At 46.8% G+C, this 15654-nt stretch overlaps 2 protein-coding genes across 6 annotated transcripts in view; one reads left to right on the top strand and one right to left on the bottom strand.

Moving 5' to 3' along the window:
- Positions 1 to 1980: 1980 nt before the first annotated feature.
- NIPSNAP1 (nipsnap homolog 1) lies at positions 1981 to 12791 on the bottom strand. Its single transcript, XM_081966481.1, has 10 exons — positions 12634 to 12791; positions 9129 to 9256; positions 8753 to 8798; positions 7714 to 7808; positions 6280 to 6350; positions 5540 to 5680; positions 4770 to 4801; positions 4474 to 4568; positions 3713 to 3796; positions 1981 to 2978 (listed from the first exon to the last, which is right to left on the bottom strand). The coding sequence occupies exons 1-10, from the start codon at positions 12711 to 12713 to the stop codon at positions 2914 to 2916; spliced, it is 837 nt and encodes a 278-aa protein (XP_081822607.1). The 5' UTR covers positions 12714 to 12791; the 3' UTR covers positions 1981 to 2913.
- Positions 12792 to 14163: 1372 nt separating this feature from the next.
- The window catches only part of NF2 (NF2, moesin-ezrin-radixin like (MERLIN) tumor suppressor), a 52900-nt gene continuing 51409 nt past the window's right edge, over positions 14164 to 15654 (top strand). For 4 of the 5 annotated variants that reach the window (XM_081966466.1, XM_081966468.1, XM_081966464.1 and 1 more), the window contains exon 1: positions 14164 to 14519. The gene's annotated coding sequence lies outside the window, so the exon portion shown is untranslated. The remainder of the gene's footprint in view (positions 14520 to 15654) is intronic. The other variant, XM_081966465.1, reaches the window with a different exon arrangement.

Below are 15654 nucleotides of genomic sequence, written 5' to 3'. Positions count from 1 at the left end.
GGAATTGATTGTTTCGTTCCAAGAGGAGGATACACTTAACGAAGTTATTTATTTGGATATCCAAAGGAAACCGGACGAGGTCGGCCAAAGTGCAGCATGCAAATCCTTGTTCTTGAGACTTTGGCTCGTCTGCTGGCCAAGCACTTTGACACAACCATAATCAAGGATCATTGTCATAGGTCAGCATGCGCCCCACAGATGAGTCTCATGTTCTTGACATTTGTTAATCTCTTACGCATGGCAGCAGCTTCCCTATCAGAGGATTACCATCCCGAGAATCACAAAATAACGGGGCCAAGTAGAGACATATTATTGTAAGGCCAGGAGGGACTTTAGAGGTCTTCTAGTCCAACCGCCTTGTCCTAGGCAGAAGTCCTTATTATAACATTCTGGTCAAACTTTTCTTGAAAACCTTCAGTGACGGAGCGACCACAATTTCTGGATCTTGGTGGGTTTTTTTTTTTTAATCCAACCCTCACAAATGGCACTCCAGTCTCTTCTTGGAAGCCTCCAGGGATGAAGCTCCCACAACTTCTGAAGGCAACTTCTGTTCTGTGGGTTGATGGCTCTCACTGTCAGAAAATTCCTCCTTATTTCCAGGTTGATTCTTTCCTTGTTCAGTTTCCATCCATTATTCCTTGTCTGGCCTTTGGGTGCTTTGGAAAACAGCTTAACCCCCTCCTCTCTGGGGCAGCCCCTCAAATATTGGAAGATGCTCTCATATCTCCCCTGGTCCTTCTCTTCACTAGACTAGCCAGGCCCAGTTCCTGCAACCGTTCCTCGTATGTTTTAGCCCCCCGTCCTCTCATCATCTTGGTTGTTCTTCTCTGCACTCTTTCTAGAGTCTCAATACCATTTTTCTATTGTGGGGACCAAAACTAGATGCAGCATTCTAAGTGTGGTCTCATCAGTGGCAACGCTTCATGTGATCTTGATGCTCTATCTCTATGGACACAGCTTCTGCCCCAACCTCTCAAGCATAAGTCCAGTGGCGCAGTGGTTTGAGTGCGGTACTGCAGGTTACTTCTGCCAGCTGCCTGCAATTTGGGCAGTTCGAATCTCACCAGGCTCATGGTTGACTCAGCCTTCCGTCCTTCCGAGATGGGTCAAATGAGGACCCAGACTGTTGGGGGAAAGAGGCTGACTCTGTAAACCGCTTAGAGAGGGCTGGAAAGCACTGTGAAGCGGTATATAAATGTAAGTGCTGTTGCTATCTTCCTTCCTTCCTTCCTTCCTTCCCAGTGGTTAGAATAGAGTGTTGCAGGCTAATTCTACCAATTGTCAGGAGTTCGATCCTGACCAACTCCAGGTTAATTCAGCCTTCCCTTTTTCCGAGGTGGGTCAAATGAGGACCCAGATTGTTGGGGGAAAGAGGCTGACTCTGTAAACCGCTTAGAGAGGGCTGGAAAACACTGTAAAGCGGTATATAAGTCTAAGGCTAATACTAAGTGTGGAGGGAGGGAGGAAGGGGAAGAAAGGAAGGAAGGAGGGTCCACGGTGGCTCAGTGGTTACAATATAGTATTGCAGGCTAATTCTGCCGAATGTCAGCAGTTCGATTATCACCGTCTCAAGGTTGACTCAGCCTTCCGTCCTTCCGAGGTGGGTAAAATGAGGACCTGGATTGTTGGGGGGCAAGAGGCTGACTCTGTAAACCGCTTAGAGAGGGCTGGAAAGCACTGTGAAGTGGTGTATAATGCTAAGTGCTATTGCTATTGTAGGCCGACTCTGCCCTATAGCCAGGTGTTCGATCCTGACCAGCTCAAGGTTGACTCAGCCTTCCGTCCTTCTGAGGTGGGTCAAATGAGGACCCAGACTGTTGGGGGCAAATATGCTGACTCCGTAAACCACTTAGAGAGGGCTGTCAAAGCACTATGAAGCGGTATACAAGTCTCAAGTGCTATTGCTATTGCTTACAGTGCCCCCAGATCAGTAGGTCAAATATTTAATTTACGTGTGCAATAAGACAGGTCACACGGCCCTTGAAAAGCAGACATTTTTATTATTATTATTATTATTGCTACTGTCCTCCATTCTCTTCATTACGTGGCTCCATCTGCAGCCACGGCAGGCTCACATCCATGCTCCCAGATGTCAAAATGCGCGTCCTTCTTAAAAGAGGCTGGCTGGGTGGGGAAAGGCTCACCTTCCCCCTCCAGGAAAGAGGCCGGACGCTAGCCAAGAGAATCCATTGCCCAATTCTTTTTAAAAAGTGTCCGCCCGTCACCGCGGACACCAAGCTGCTAAGCTGTCAATAGCCATTGATCAAATATTGGGATTCTCCTCTTCCTCTGAAGAACAAGCTTAAGCATTCCCCCATCTCCCTGGGAATTAACAGGTTGGGAGGAAGGAAAAATAGAATGGAATGATTCCAGAATCTCTCTAGATACATTTTTTCCCTCAACTTAGGACAGTGGTCCCCGGTTTTTGTGACTCTGTGGCCCAGCTGGGGAGCGAGAGGGGAATTGGGCTGGCATGCAAGCGCATACACAGGCAGCTCAGCTGTGTATGCATGCACACCGGCGCACCGGGCACAGGAATTAAACTGTGCGCGCGCCGGCTCATGGCCCAGTTGCAAATCGGCCGCGGAGATCCCTGACGCTTTTAAGATGTGCGGACTTCGATTCCCAGAATTCTCCAGCAGGCCACACCGGCTCCAGGAATTGTGGGAGTTGCAGTCCCAGCATTCTTATGAGCGTTCTGGCTGGGGAATTCTGGGAGACGAAGTCCGCATAAGCACCCCAGGTGGAGCAAACACAAGCAAAGCCGAAAAAAGTTAGAAAATCGGGATGTAACGAAGATTATTAGAGGGGAAAAGGACCGGGGAGGAAATGTAACATAGTTTTTTCTCTCTTTCTTCTCCTCCTTCTTTTCCTGGGTGACGGTTGAGCCCCGCGCTGCCCTGGGAAGGCGGGTCACTGCAACGGGGAAATCTTCAAGGGGATCATGATTCTGGACTCCATGCTCCGCACGAGAGGAACTGCAAACACAGAAGGACGTTCAAAGCGTCACAGAGTGAGACAGTCTCTTGGGATGTTATGACTCGTTGTCCCCCTCCGCACCCAACGTGAGATACTCTTGGCCAACGGGAAATGCCCTGGCAGGGAGCACTGGAAATCTTCCTTCCTTTCTTTCATTTTTTTCTTCTCTCCTTCCTCCCTCCCTCTTCCCTTCCTTTTCTCCAACCTATTCCTCTTTCCTCCCTCCCTCATCTTTTTTCTTCTCTCCTTCCTTCCTTGTCATCTTCTTCTCTCCATCCTCCCCCCTCCCTTCATTCTCTCTTCTCTTCCTTTTCTCCAGCCTATCCCTCTTTCCTTCCTCCCTCCTTCCCTCATTTTTTCTTCTCTCCTTCCTCCCTCCCATCTCATCTTTTTTCCTTCCTTCCTTCCTTCCCTCCTTCCTCACCTTTTTTCTTTTCTTCTTCCCTCCCTCTCTTCCTTCTCATCTTTTTCCCTTCTCTCCTTCTTCCCTCCCTCTTGTCATCTTCTTCTCTCCTTCCTCCCTCCCTCCCTCCCCTCTTCAGCAGGCAGGTTAAGTGGCTGCAGCTGAGTGGGGAAGGCAGCAAGGGATTGCAAGATTGGCTCGGAAACTGTCACAGAACACAGAAAATGAAGGCCACGTGATTGCAGCATCAGCCCAGCAGTGGTCAAGAGCACCGAAGCAGCCACAACATTGTATAGGATGTCTAGCAGACCCTCCTCAAAATGTCCTGACCTGTGTAGTAAACGTTTTCATCCCATCCTCGCTTCCTCCAGGCAGCGTTCCGTGTCTCCTCTCGAGATTGCAGGTCCCTGTAGGCTGCAAAGCAACCCAAAAAACATCATCAAAGCCCCCCCAAAAACCCCCCAAACCTCCCGGGGAATCCAAGTGGAGGAAGGAAGTCTCAGTCAAATCCTAAACCTAGATAAATAAAACATGGAACCTCCCCCAAATAAAAGCAGAATAAAATAAAAATAATTAATAAAATAAAATAAATAAAATAAAAATAGAATAAATAATAAATAATAAATAAAATAACAAAATAAAACAAAATAATTAATAAAATAAATAAAATAAAAAATAATAAAATACAAATAAAAATAAAATAATATAAAACAAAATAAAAAATAAAATAAAAAACAAAACAATAAAATAAAATAATAAAATAAAATAAAAATAAAATAAAATACTAATAAAATAAAAATAATTAATAAAATAAAATAATAAAATAAATTAATAAAAATAAATAAAAATAAATAAAAATAATATAATATAAAACAAAACAATAATAAAATAAAATAAAACAAAAAATAATAAAATAAAACAATAAAATAAAATAAAACGTTGCCTTATGTGACAGTATGACTCAAACATCTTCTTATGACAGCATTGCTGGCTGGGGAATTCTGGGAGTTGAAGTCCGACAGGCTTAAAGGTGCCAAGGTTGATGGGGACCCCTGCTGCTCTAAAGAACAATGGGTTTCAAGATTACCTACCCCACAAATGATGTACGATGTACAACTCTCCGATTTGGGAGAAAAAGCCGCCCACAGCTTCCTGGTTATCTTGACGATGTTTAATTGCCCGAGCCCTGCAACCATCAAAAATGGACTTCCTTATTGCATGAACTTAATAAGCTATTTGTTATGTTTTGCTCTGTGCGAATTGCACATTTTTACTTTTTCCCCTCTCTCTTTCTCTCTCTCGGGGAATTCATTCATTCGTTTCTCTTTCGCGCTGACTTTTTGGGGAAATTGGACTTGACAAATGTCTGCAACTGCTTTCCGCTTACCAGTTGTTTCCCCACTCAATCATGGTCCCGGGCTGAAAGTCAAAAAGAGATAAAACAAAATGGTAGAAATGGCTTCGAAGAGGGATGGCACCAAATTGGCAAATCTAAGCCTCTAACAGGTGGAGCTGGACATTAAATGAATGATATTGCTATCCCTCCTTCACTACTTTATAAATAACTCAAGGCAGGGGACATGCGGAATATGCCTTCCTCTTTCCATTTGGCCCACCACGACAACCCTGTGAGGTGGGTGGAGCTAAAAAGAGAAGGGACTGGCCCTAAGTCACCCAGTCTGTTTTTATGCCTAAGGCAAGATTAGAACTCACAGCTTGCCGCTATTGGTCCAAGGACACCCAGCTGGCTTTGGTGCATAAGGCAGGACTAGACCTCTGGGTGATTGGCCCAAAGTCACCCAGCTGGCTTTCCACGGCTAAGGCGGGACTAGAACTCACTGCCGCCTGGTGATTGGCCCAAGCTGGCTTTCACGGCTAAGGCGGGACTAGAACTCACTGCCTCCTGGTGATTGGCCCAAGCTGGCTTTCACGGCTAAGGCGGGACTAGAACTCACTGCCGCCTGGTGATTGGCCCAAGCTGGCTTTCACGGCTAAGGCGGGACTAGAACTCACTGTCGCCTGGTGATTAGCCCAAAGTCACCCAGCTGGCTTTCCATGGCTAAGGCAGGATTCGAACTCACTGCCTCCTGGTGATTGGCCCAAGGTCTCCCAGCTGGCTTTCCACGGCTAAGGCAGGACTAGAATTCACTGTCTCACCTTCAACTTGTACGTTCGCAGCTCGTAGATGTTGGGCCCGGCGCGGGGCAGGGGCTCATTCCAAAAACTGAATTCCAGGAGCAGCTGATTCCTTCGGGAATGGAGCATTTGGCTCCTCTCTTTGCGGAATCGTAAATATTCCTGCCGGAACAGAAGGAGCGAAGAGTCAGAGGGCAGAAAAGAGACAGCCGGATGGCTCTTGTTTTTTTTTTTTCCTCGAGGTCAAAAATGTTTTCCCGGAACTCGGCTAGGAGACGGGGATAGTTGGCTGGCGGAGAAATTGGGGACCGCTGCTCTGGCCACTCAGCTCTGCGGCCTCTTCTTGAAGCGAACGCTGGGTTGCGTGGCATGAACTGGCCAATGATAAACAGCCTCGTGTAGCCCCCCCCCCCAACCCCACTGAGACAGGCATGTTGTAGGAGAGGAGCAGGCTGATGCCGAGGGACAGAGGGAGGGTCAAACGCATCATAAGCCATGAATCCCTGCGTGCTCACCAGAGATCTTGAATTCCTTTCCAGTCTTATCTCCCGCTCATTTCCCCTACTCTGTTAGTAGTTCAGATTCTTGTAGCGAGCTTAAGCTTGCTATAAACCTTTCTACTTATTTGAACTGCTGGAATCTCCTGATTCCCCCCCAGGATTTGATACATATAATTTTAGCAAATAACAGGTGCTCGAACAGCAAGGCAACCTGCTGCAGCAGCCAAGACCAGGTGGGTGATGGGGTGTCACCCCAAATACCTGATTCTCCCTCAGCTTGTTCATGGACTCCATGAGGGCAGAGTAGCCGCCGATGAATCTCCAGATGTGAACTGCAAGGAGACAAAAGATTCTGAGTTGTGTAGAGCCCCAAAGAGAAGGAGGCGATATAAAATGTAAACGAGCCTTGGGCTAGGCCGTCCCCCTGGAGGGGTGTTCCTCGGCTTACAACGGTTCGCTTAGTGACCATTTGAAGTTACAACGGCGCTGAAAAGAGTGACTTTATGATCGTTGGTCATGGTGAAAACTCGGTGAAGGTCAATAGATAATCAGTAGAAAAATCAGTAGAAAATCAGTAGGAAAATCAATAGAGAAATCATAGAAAAATAATAGAAAAACCAGTAGAAAATCACTGAAAAATCAGAATAACCAGTAGAAAAATCACTGAAAAATCAATAGAAAATCAGTAGGAAAATCCGTAGAAAAACCAGTAGAAAAATCACTGAAAAATCAATAGAAATATCAATAGAAAAATCAATAGAAATATCAATAGAAAAATCAGTAGAAAAATCATTGAAAAATCAATAGAAAAATCAATAGAAAATCAATAGAAAAATCAGTAGAAAAATCAATAGAAAATCAGTAGGAAACTCAATAGAAATATCAATAGAAAAATCAGTGGAAAAATCAATAGAAAAACCATAGAAAAACCAATAGAAAAATCATTGAAAAATCAATAGAAATATCAATAGAAAATCAGTAGAAAAACCAGTAGAAATATCAATAGAAAAACCAGTAGAAAAACCATTGAAAAATCAATAGAAAATCAGTAGGAAAATCAATAGAAATATTAATAGAAAAATCTAGAAAAACCAGTAGAAAAATCAATAGAAAAAAACAGTAGGAAAATCAGTAGAAAAATCAATAGAAAATCAGTAGAAAAAAATCAATAGAAAAAGTCAGTAGGAAAATCAATGGAAAATCAGTAGAAAACACTACAGTCCTTGACTTATGACCATAAGAGGGATTGGAAATCCTGTTGTTAAGTGACATGGTGATTTCGTCAGGCACCCCATGTTACAACCTTTGCTTCTGCTGTGGTCGTTAAGCCAACCACCCCAGTCATTAAACAACCCATCATCACATCACTGGGACTGGCCATCTTTTCTATTGGCCGAGTTTGTTCGTGGGAACCTGGGTGGGGAAGCCACAAATGGCGACCGGGGACACACACACACACACACACACACACACACACACAATGCCACTGTCGTAACCACGGGGCGGTGGCTGTGTGCTTGGTGCCCATGAGGCTGCTTGACGCAGTTTTAAGTCTGAGGATCGGCCCTAAATCACCGTTTGCAGCACCGTTCGTAACCCTGAACGCCCACGAAACGCATGGCCGTTGTGTGAGGACTGCGTCCCGTACAGTGGCCTTCACGCAGCTCAAGTCACCTGCCTGCCCCACCTTCTCACCTGCCTGGTCCTGCTCGCCGTACCAAGTGTTCCAGTTGCCAACCAGTTCACACGGGTACCCGGTGTCTGAATGCAGCTTGGGAAGGACTTCTTCCCTGCAAAGCAAGGCCCCAAATTAACAGAAGGGCAGAAAGCAAATCCGTTTCTCAAATAATGGTGAATTTCGGGATTGTGATGCTGCTAAAAGCCGCGTCTTTCCTCTCCTCGCTTTTGCCCCTTGCTGGAGGCTCACAAACAGCGAAGGATGCATTTGTTGGTCCGAGGGCAGTTGCATCATTCGAATGCAATTATTTCAATCCCAAATATTTCCCTTGGGCCAACAAACACACCCTTCGCTGCTCGGAAATAAATACAATAGCAAAAGCACTTTAGACTTATATACTGCTTCACGGTGCTTTTGCATCCCTCTCTAAGAGGTTTACAGAGTTGGCCTCTTGCCCCGGGCAATTTGAGCCTCCTCGTTTTACCAACCTTGGAAGGACGGAAGGCTGAGTCAACCTAGAGCCGGTAGGATCGAACTGCTGGCAGTGGGCAGAGTCAGCCTGCAATTCTGCATCCTAAGCACTGCGTCTTCATTTATCAAACAAAAAGCTCACAGGGGACGCGGTGGCTCAGTGGCTAAAGACTCTGAGCTTGTCAATCAGAAAGGTTGGCAGTTCGGCGGTTCGAATCCCTAGCGCCGCCTAATGGAGTGAGCTCCCTTTACTTGTCCCGGCTTCTGCCAACCTAGCAGTTCGAAAGCACGTAAAAAAATGCAAGTAGAAAAATAGGAACCCCCTTTGGTGGGAAGGGAACAGCGTTCCGTGCGCCTTCGGCATTGAGTCCTGCCGGCCACATGACCACGGAGACGTCATCGGACACCGCTGGCTCTTCGGCTTTGAAAGGGAGATGAGCAGCGCCCCCTAGAGTCGGGAACGACTAGGACATAGGTCCGAGTGGAACTTTACCATTACCTTATAGCTCAATATTGTGGGCCCATTAAAACAAAATACATTTTGGTTACTAAACCAGGAAAAAAACAAGAAATGTCGATCCTTACGCAAGTCGGTTGTAGGCATCCAAGCATTCGGGCTTCACGTTGTGGACTGGAAACGAGAGAAAGAAAAAGCGGTTGAAGGGAAAGGCCAAAAGAAACGGACTGGAAGTGAATCACAGCAAATTAACCGGCACAATAAATTGGCGAGGCAGATAATACACCTAATAAATAATTACACAATGAGTGAGACCATCAACATTACAGCTGATTATGTGGACTTCAATTCCCAGGATTCCCTGGACAGCATTGAATTCTGGGAGTTGAAGTCCAAAGAACTTGAAATGGTCCCAGTGGAGAAAAATCCATGAAATTCGGAGTTGAAACTGCTCCAGGAAAGAAAAGAAAAGGAAAATCTAGTAATCGGGCAGGAGGGACTCACATTGGATCTTGTAGAGGTGGTTGGTCTCTTTCTTGGACAGCAGGTTGGAATGAGCGTCTTTTCGGGGATCCACCTTGTGGACGAAGAGCGAGCGGAACCAGCTGCTTTCGCTGTCTTTGGAATAACCCCTGGGGGGAAAAAAAGTCGAGACGTTTTATTTTGATGGGGGGATTCTAAATTCAAGGTGTTCCAGAGAGCCTGAAGCAAACTCCTTGTCCCAACAAAAAACCCTTTTATTAATTTGCCGTGAATTCTGCTCATTCACCTCCAGCAAAGTCTTTCAAGGGAGGATTTACGGTCACAGACCTTCTCTGGCTTGGAGAACTGCCAGGCTGATCTCTGCAAAACTTGGCCAGGAGTCTCAGAGAGTCACGAACCAATGAAGCGAACTAATTGTCTCCTGCAAACTCCACTCCCCTGTCGCTCCTCTTTTATTTTCTCTGGGAGGGGACATTCATCGTCCCCCTGTGGCCTTACTCCCAAGACGACCCCTGTTCTTTAGCTGTTCCCTTCGTCTGGCAGCTCTGCCCATGCGCACACTGGGAACAGGCTCCAGCTGTTCTTCTGCCTCACTGATGTCTGAAGGCAGCTGATAACTGACATGTGGCCCTGGCCTCCTCTCTGCCTCCGACACAGAGCCCTCATCCGAGCCTTCCTCAGACTCCAGGACTGGCCCAGGTTCCTCCCCAACGGATGGAAATTAATCAAGGAGAGAAGCAACTTAGAACTAAGGAGAAATTTCCTGATAGTTAGAACAATTAATCAGTGGAACAACTTGCCTCCAGGAGTTGTGAATGCTCCAACATTGGAAGTGTTTAAGAAGAGATTGGACAACCAATTGTCTGAAATGATAAAGAGTCTCCTGCTTGCACAGGTGGATGGACTTGAAGACCTCCAAGGTCCCTTCCAGCTCTATTCTGTTGTGTTCTATTCTTTTTCTATATTCTTACTCTTACTCTTATTCTATTCTTCTATTCTAACTTATTCTATTCTATCCTATCCTAATTCTTATTCTAATTTATTCTATTCTAATTTATTCTATTCCATTCTATCCTATTATTCTATTCTATTTTATTCATTTTCTATATTCCTCTTCTCTTCTATCCTATCCTAATTCTATTCTAATTTATTCTATTCCATCCTATTATTCTATTCTATTCATTTTCTATATTCCTCTTCTCCTCTCCTCTCCTCTCCTCTTCTCCTCTCTTCTATTCTGTTCTATTCTATTCTATTCTTCTCTACTCTACTCTTACTCTTATTCTTTGTAGTCCTCCCGTAATAAGAAATAAACTTTCTTGAAAACCAAATGCAATCAAACCCATTCCTATTAGCTCTCCTTAGATAAAACGCGCTGGCTAAAAAAAAAAAACCTCAACCAAGATATCCTTCCAGAGAGATGATCCAGTGTATACCAATCAACTATTACTAATAATATCCCCCCGTTTTATTTGACCAAGACCTTTGCTCCCATCCTGGTCACTCATTAACTTCAGAAAATACCTGGAAAACAATCTTTTCAACAGGGCTAATCTGAGATTCTTGGTTGACAACCCTTTCCTTATCGTTCAAGAGTTCATTTCTGATTTAGTCCCCCCCCCCTTCCATGGTATTTCCTTACTGGGTTCAATAATAATACCCATCACCCACAGCCAGATCATCCCCAACCAAGCTGCCTGGCTGAGTAATGGGAGCTGTAGTTCAAGCACGGTTGTGTATTCCCCCCTCCATATTTTTTAAAGTTAACTTTTATTTATTGAAGGGTTTTTTAAACAGGCAAAACAAAGAAACTGAAAAGAAAAAGAGAGAAAGTGATCAGGAGATTTAAAAAAAAAACCACACAAATGAAAGACAAACGCCTAGTAAGTAAAATAAAGTTATAAAGGGGCTTTCAATCTTTTTACAGCAATTAGAAATGCATTTATATCACTCCGAAGACGCATTGTGGCTCTTTTTCATAGTCTACACTTTCTAATCACCAAACCAAAATAAATCACGTTCAATTTCTTTCCTCCTTTTTTGAGCAAAAAGCCCAGGCCAGCTTTCTAGTTGCTGACAAATGCAGTTTGTTGCCTTTTCCCTAATCAAACAAGTCAATTCTGCCATCTCAGGGAATTCTGTTGTTTTTCATCAACCTTTCCTCCATGAACGAAGGAAAAAGAGAGAGAGAGAGAGAGGAAGTAAAGAAGGAAAGAAGGAAGGGTGAGATAGGAGAGAAAGAGAGAAAGAAAGAAAGGAAGAGCATAGCCATAGCAATAGCCCATAGACTTATATACCGCTTTACAGTGCTTTTACAGCCCTCTCTAAGCGGTTTACAGAATCAGCCTCTTGCACCCAACAATCTGGGTCCTCATTTTATGGAAGGATAAAAGGCTGAGTCAACCTTGAACCAGTCGGTCAGTATTGCAGGCAGAATTAGCCTGCAATACTGCATTCTAACAGGAAGGAAGGAAGGAAGGAAGGAAGGAAGGAAGGAAGGAAGGGAGGGAGGGAGCATTAGGTACCCCATCTTTTAAATTTATAATGAAAAAAGGAATAGGATATAATAGAATAGGATAGAATAGAATAGGAATTAAAATAGAATAGGAATTAAAATAGAATAGGAAAGAACAGAACAGAACAGAATGGAATGGAATAGAGAATAGAATAGAATAATAGAATAGAATAAAGAATAGAATAGAATAAAAAAGGAATAGAATAGAATAGAATAGAATTCCTTATTGGGCAAGTGTGATTGGACACAAAGGGGCTGAGATGGGTTGGTTCTGTCCTGGCCCGGCTCCGCCCCGCTCCAGAGGCAGCTGGGGGGTCCCAATGGGGCGGGACAAGGGGACCCCCTTGGGGTCGCCCCACTTGCATGCCCCCAGCCCCGCTGGAGAGAGTCAACCCCCTCCCGCCCCCTCCCCTCCTCCGGCCCGCCCACAGCAGCCCCGAGACTCTCAGCGCAGGGATCGGGCCCAGAGAGGAGGAGGAAGAAGAAGAGGAAGACGAGGGAGAGGAAGAGGAGGAGAGGGAGAAGGAGAAAAGGAAAGAGGAGAAAGAGGAGGAGGAAGACGAGGGAGAGGAGGGGGGGAGAAAGACCAAAAGCAGGAAGAAGAAGAGAAGGAGAGGAAGAGGAGAAGAAGACGAAGAACACGTGGGAAAGGAAGAGGGGGAAGACGAGAGAGAGAAAGAGGAGGAAGAAAGGAAGGAAGACGAACAGAAGGAGAAAAAGAAAGGGGAGGCGGGGGAAGAGGAAGGAAGGAAGGAAGAGGAGGGGGAGAAAGAGAAAGAGGAGGAGGAAAGGAAGGAAGAAGAGGAGAAAATCAAAGAGGAGAAAGAGAAGGTGGGAGAGAAAGAGGAGGAGGAGGAAGAAGAACAGAAGGAGAAAAAGAAAGAGGAGGAAGGAAGAAAAAAGGAGGAAAAGAAAGAGGAGGAAGAGGAAGGAAGAAAGGAAGGAAGAACAGAAGGAGGAAAAGAAAGAGGAGGAAGAGGAGGAGGAGGGAAGAAGGTGCGGGGGTCTCACCGGGCTCCGGGCCGAGGGTCTCCCCCGCGCAGCGCCCGCAGCCAGTGCCGGGCAGGGAGGCCGCCCGCCCGCGTCGCCATCTTCGCTTTCCTGCGCCACCTGCCCGGGGCGGACCAAGCGGGGCGGCCGGACAGCAGCCAACCCGGGCGGGCGAGGGAGGCAGGGACGGGCTCTGCGCCGCCCACCCACCCCTTCCCCTTCCCCGCCCCATCGCGGAGGGCTGGCCTTGCGGCGGATGTTTGCAGCTGGCAGGGAATCTTCTTGCAGACGTTTCGTTGCCCAGCTAGGGAACAGCATCAGGGCTAGGAGGGAGGAAGGTTTGCAGGGAGGAAGGTTTGCAGGGAGAAGGAGGAGAAGGAGCTTTGCTGTGCGATCCGTGGTTGCCAAACCTTGGATTGATTGGGCTAAGCAGAGTGTCCATTTTTCTCAATATTATTTAGGGCTACTTGATAGATTTTTTTCTCCCCCCCCCCCTCTGGACATTTCAAGTTAATGAGGGAGAGAAACTTGATGGCTTTAAAACGCTGCAAATTAAGTGCTTTTCGCTAGGAACATCTGTTCTTTTTCGATGCATTAAAGACCACTGACCGGATTTATACCTCAAGCCATCAGGGAGATTTCTTTTTTTGCTTATCGTTTAAGGTGTTATTTAAAGCCAGAATTTTGCATTGCCAGAGTCCAACACAAACTGGCAAGGGTCCTTCCAGATGGTGCTGGCTTCAAAGAGGAAATTAAGCCATCGAACGGGCAGTTTTAAGTTGGGCTTTGTGAACGAGGCCAAATCCAGGTCTGGACATCCAGGGATGCAACGTTTTGAAGCCAGCTAATCACGGTTCATTTAATACAATACAATGGTAGAGTTGGAAGGGACCTTGGAGGTCTTCTAGTCCAACCTGCTGCCTAGGCAGGAAACCCTATACCGTTTCAGACAGATGGCTATCCAACATCTTCTTAAAGACTTCCACTTCAACTATGGTTTAAACCTATGAATCCAGATTAAAGCTAAAGGAGTGTGTATTTATTACCCCAACCGATTATCTATCTGCGGTTTGATTTTCATGGTTTTTTTTTAACTTGCAGTTGTTAACTTCTGCACAACTCGCTTAACTAAGATTAGAGGCTTGAAGATTTCCCAATCACTACCAGAGATGAAGAAAACACGGTCTCTGCTGCCCCCTAGTGGTTGATTGCATTTTCACAGCACTCATTTGATTCAGGGGGGTCAGGCAAACTGAGCTCATTCATTTATTTTACGGTTTGGTGTGTGTTGTGTGAATGCACAACACAAGTTCATTCTCCTAACTTTCCCGTGTACTTTTTTTCCCTTCTCCATTTCTTGCGCTAGAGGGCGCTCGAGGCTGCGCCACCACTAGCCTCGCTTCTTTCCTTAGAGAGCAAGGGATCGATCTTCCTCTCCTGCGTCATTGCAGAGGGAGGGCCGTTCGTGCGGATAGACAAGCATTCCCACCAATCCGTCACTCCCTACATCATTTCGCTGAAGGGATGCGGTGAACCTTCCTCTCGCCTCCACCTTTCCGGTTCTTTCAGGAACGCGCTGAGGGTACTGGCTCGCGGGAGAGAGCGACCCGTCGCACAAAGCCGCCGCGTAAAGAGACCCCGCCTAACGGTGCCCCTAAAAAGCCGAGATTGGGCGCGGCAAAGATTTTGGCGAGTCCGGCGAGTCGCCTTGCCGCCCCGCAAATGGCGGCCGTCGCTCAGCAACCGGAAGTGCTGCATCGCCCTTCCCCGCCCGGGGACCGAAGCCCCTAGGGACGAGTGGGCGGTCGGAACCGCGGCGCCCCGCCTCCGGAGGCGGGACTGTGCCCCTTTCCCCGCCAATGAGAAGCGAGGGGCCAGGAGTGGCAGGTTAGGCTGTGGTGGCCGAGGTGAGGGGAGCGTTTCAGGGCGGGGGGGGTACGGGGGGGGGCGGCGGCGAGGCACCCCGAGGAGAGACCCCCCCCTCCGTCCCCAAGATCCCCTCCCCATTATTGGGGCGGGGGGCCGCCTTCCCCACCCCTCTTTCCACGCGGGAAGGTTCCTGGACCCCCCCTGGGCGAGACCCCCCCATAAGTCTTATAGAAGCCCCCTCCCCTAATAGGCTCCAGATTATGCCCTTGTCCCTTGGAGATCCTCCCCCCCCCTATGTTTTATGGGTGCCTCCCCCTTACAAATAAATCTTACATTGACAATAGGAAGCCCCCTCCCCTAATTACAAGGAGCCTTGCCACATGGAAGCCCCCACCCCATATATCTGTCTATTGGGCATTGGGAGCTTTCCCCCTTGCGATCTTGAAGCCCCCACCCCATATATAGATGTCTATTGGCATTGGGAGCTTTCCCCCCCCCATGCCACTTGGAAGCCCCCACCTCATATATTTGTCTATTGGCATTGAGAGCTTCTCCCCTTGTTACCTGGAAGCCCCCACCCCATATATTTGTCTATTGGCATTGAGAGCTCCCCCCCTTGTTACCAGGAAACCCCCCACCCCATATATCTATATATTGGCATTGAGTGCTCCCCCTTTGCTATTTTGAAGCCCCCACCCCATATATGTGTCTATTGGCATTGAGAGCTTCCCCCCTTGTTACCTGGAAGCCCCCACCCCATATATCTATATATTGGCATTGAGAGTTCCCTCCCAATAAGTCTTAGGAAGACTGGATATGTGGTCTCTGGAAGCCCCCGACTCTTTATTTCCTCCCCCCCCCGAATTGAATTCAATAAACCCCCGCTTCCTCTTTAAACAGGGTCCCTTTTCTTGCTTGGGTCCTCCCCCCCTCCCCTTCGATCTTCTTATTTCTCTCACCTTATCTAGAAAAAAAAACCAAATTGCAAAATTTCCCCATCTTGTTCTCCTTCTTGGTTTCCTGGCTGGGGGGGGGGGGGGGTTTCCTGAACAGGGGTGAGGGAATGGTGGCTTGGGATGGATGCTGATTGATCTAAGCTTGTTTCTGCTGGAGCTGGGACGAAGGCTTTGCAGGCCCTGTAAATAAATAAAGGTTATTATTTATTATTAACCC

Source organism: Natrix helvetica (assembly GCF_964273705.1).
Source record: "Natrix helvetica genome assembly, chromosome: 14".
In the NCBI taxonomy this organism is placed as follows: domain Eukaryota; kingdom Metazoa; phylum Chordata; class Lepidosauria; order Squamata; family Natricidae; genus Natrix; species Natrix helvetica.
The sequence above is the reverse complement of the archived record's forward strand: the minus strand, read 5'-3'. Positions and strand labels throughout refer to the sequence as shown.

What these genes read in the sequence shown, in the direction of transcription:
- NIPSNAP1 (XM_081966481.1), bottom strand. Translation starts at nt 12,713, where the DNA reads ATGGCGACGCGGGCGGGCGGCCTCCCTGCCCGGCACTGGCTGCGGGCG. An exon ending in CGGCGAGCAGGACCAGGCAG is followed by an intron (nt 6,351 to 7,713) that starts GTGAGAAGGTGG and finishes GTCTCCTTGCAG; the next exon opens with TTCACATCTGGAGATTCATC. An exon ending in CATCGTACATCATTTGTGGG is followed by an intron (nt 3,797 to 4,473) that starts GTAGGTAATCTT and finishes GTTGCTTTGCAG; the next exon opens with CCTACAGGGACCTGCAATCT.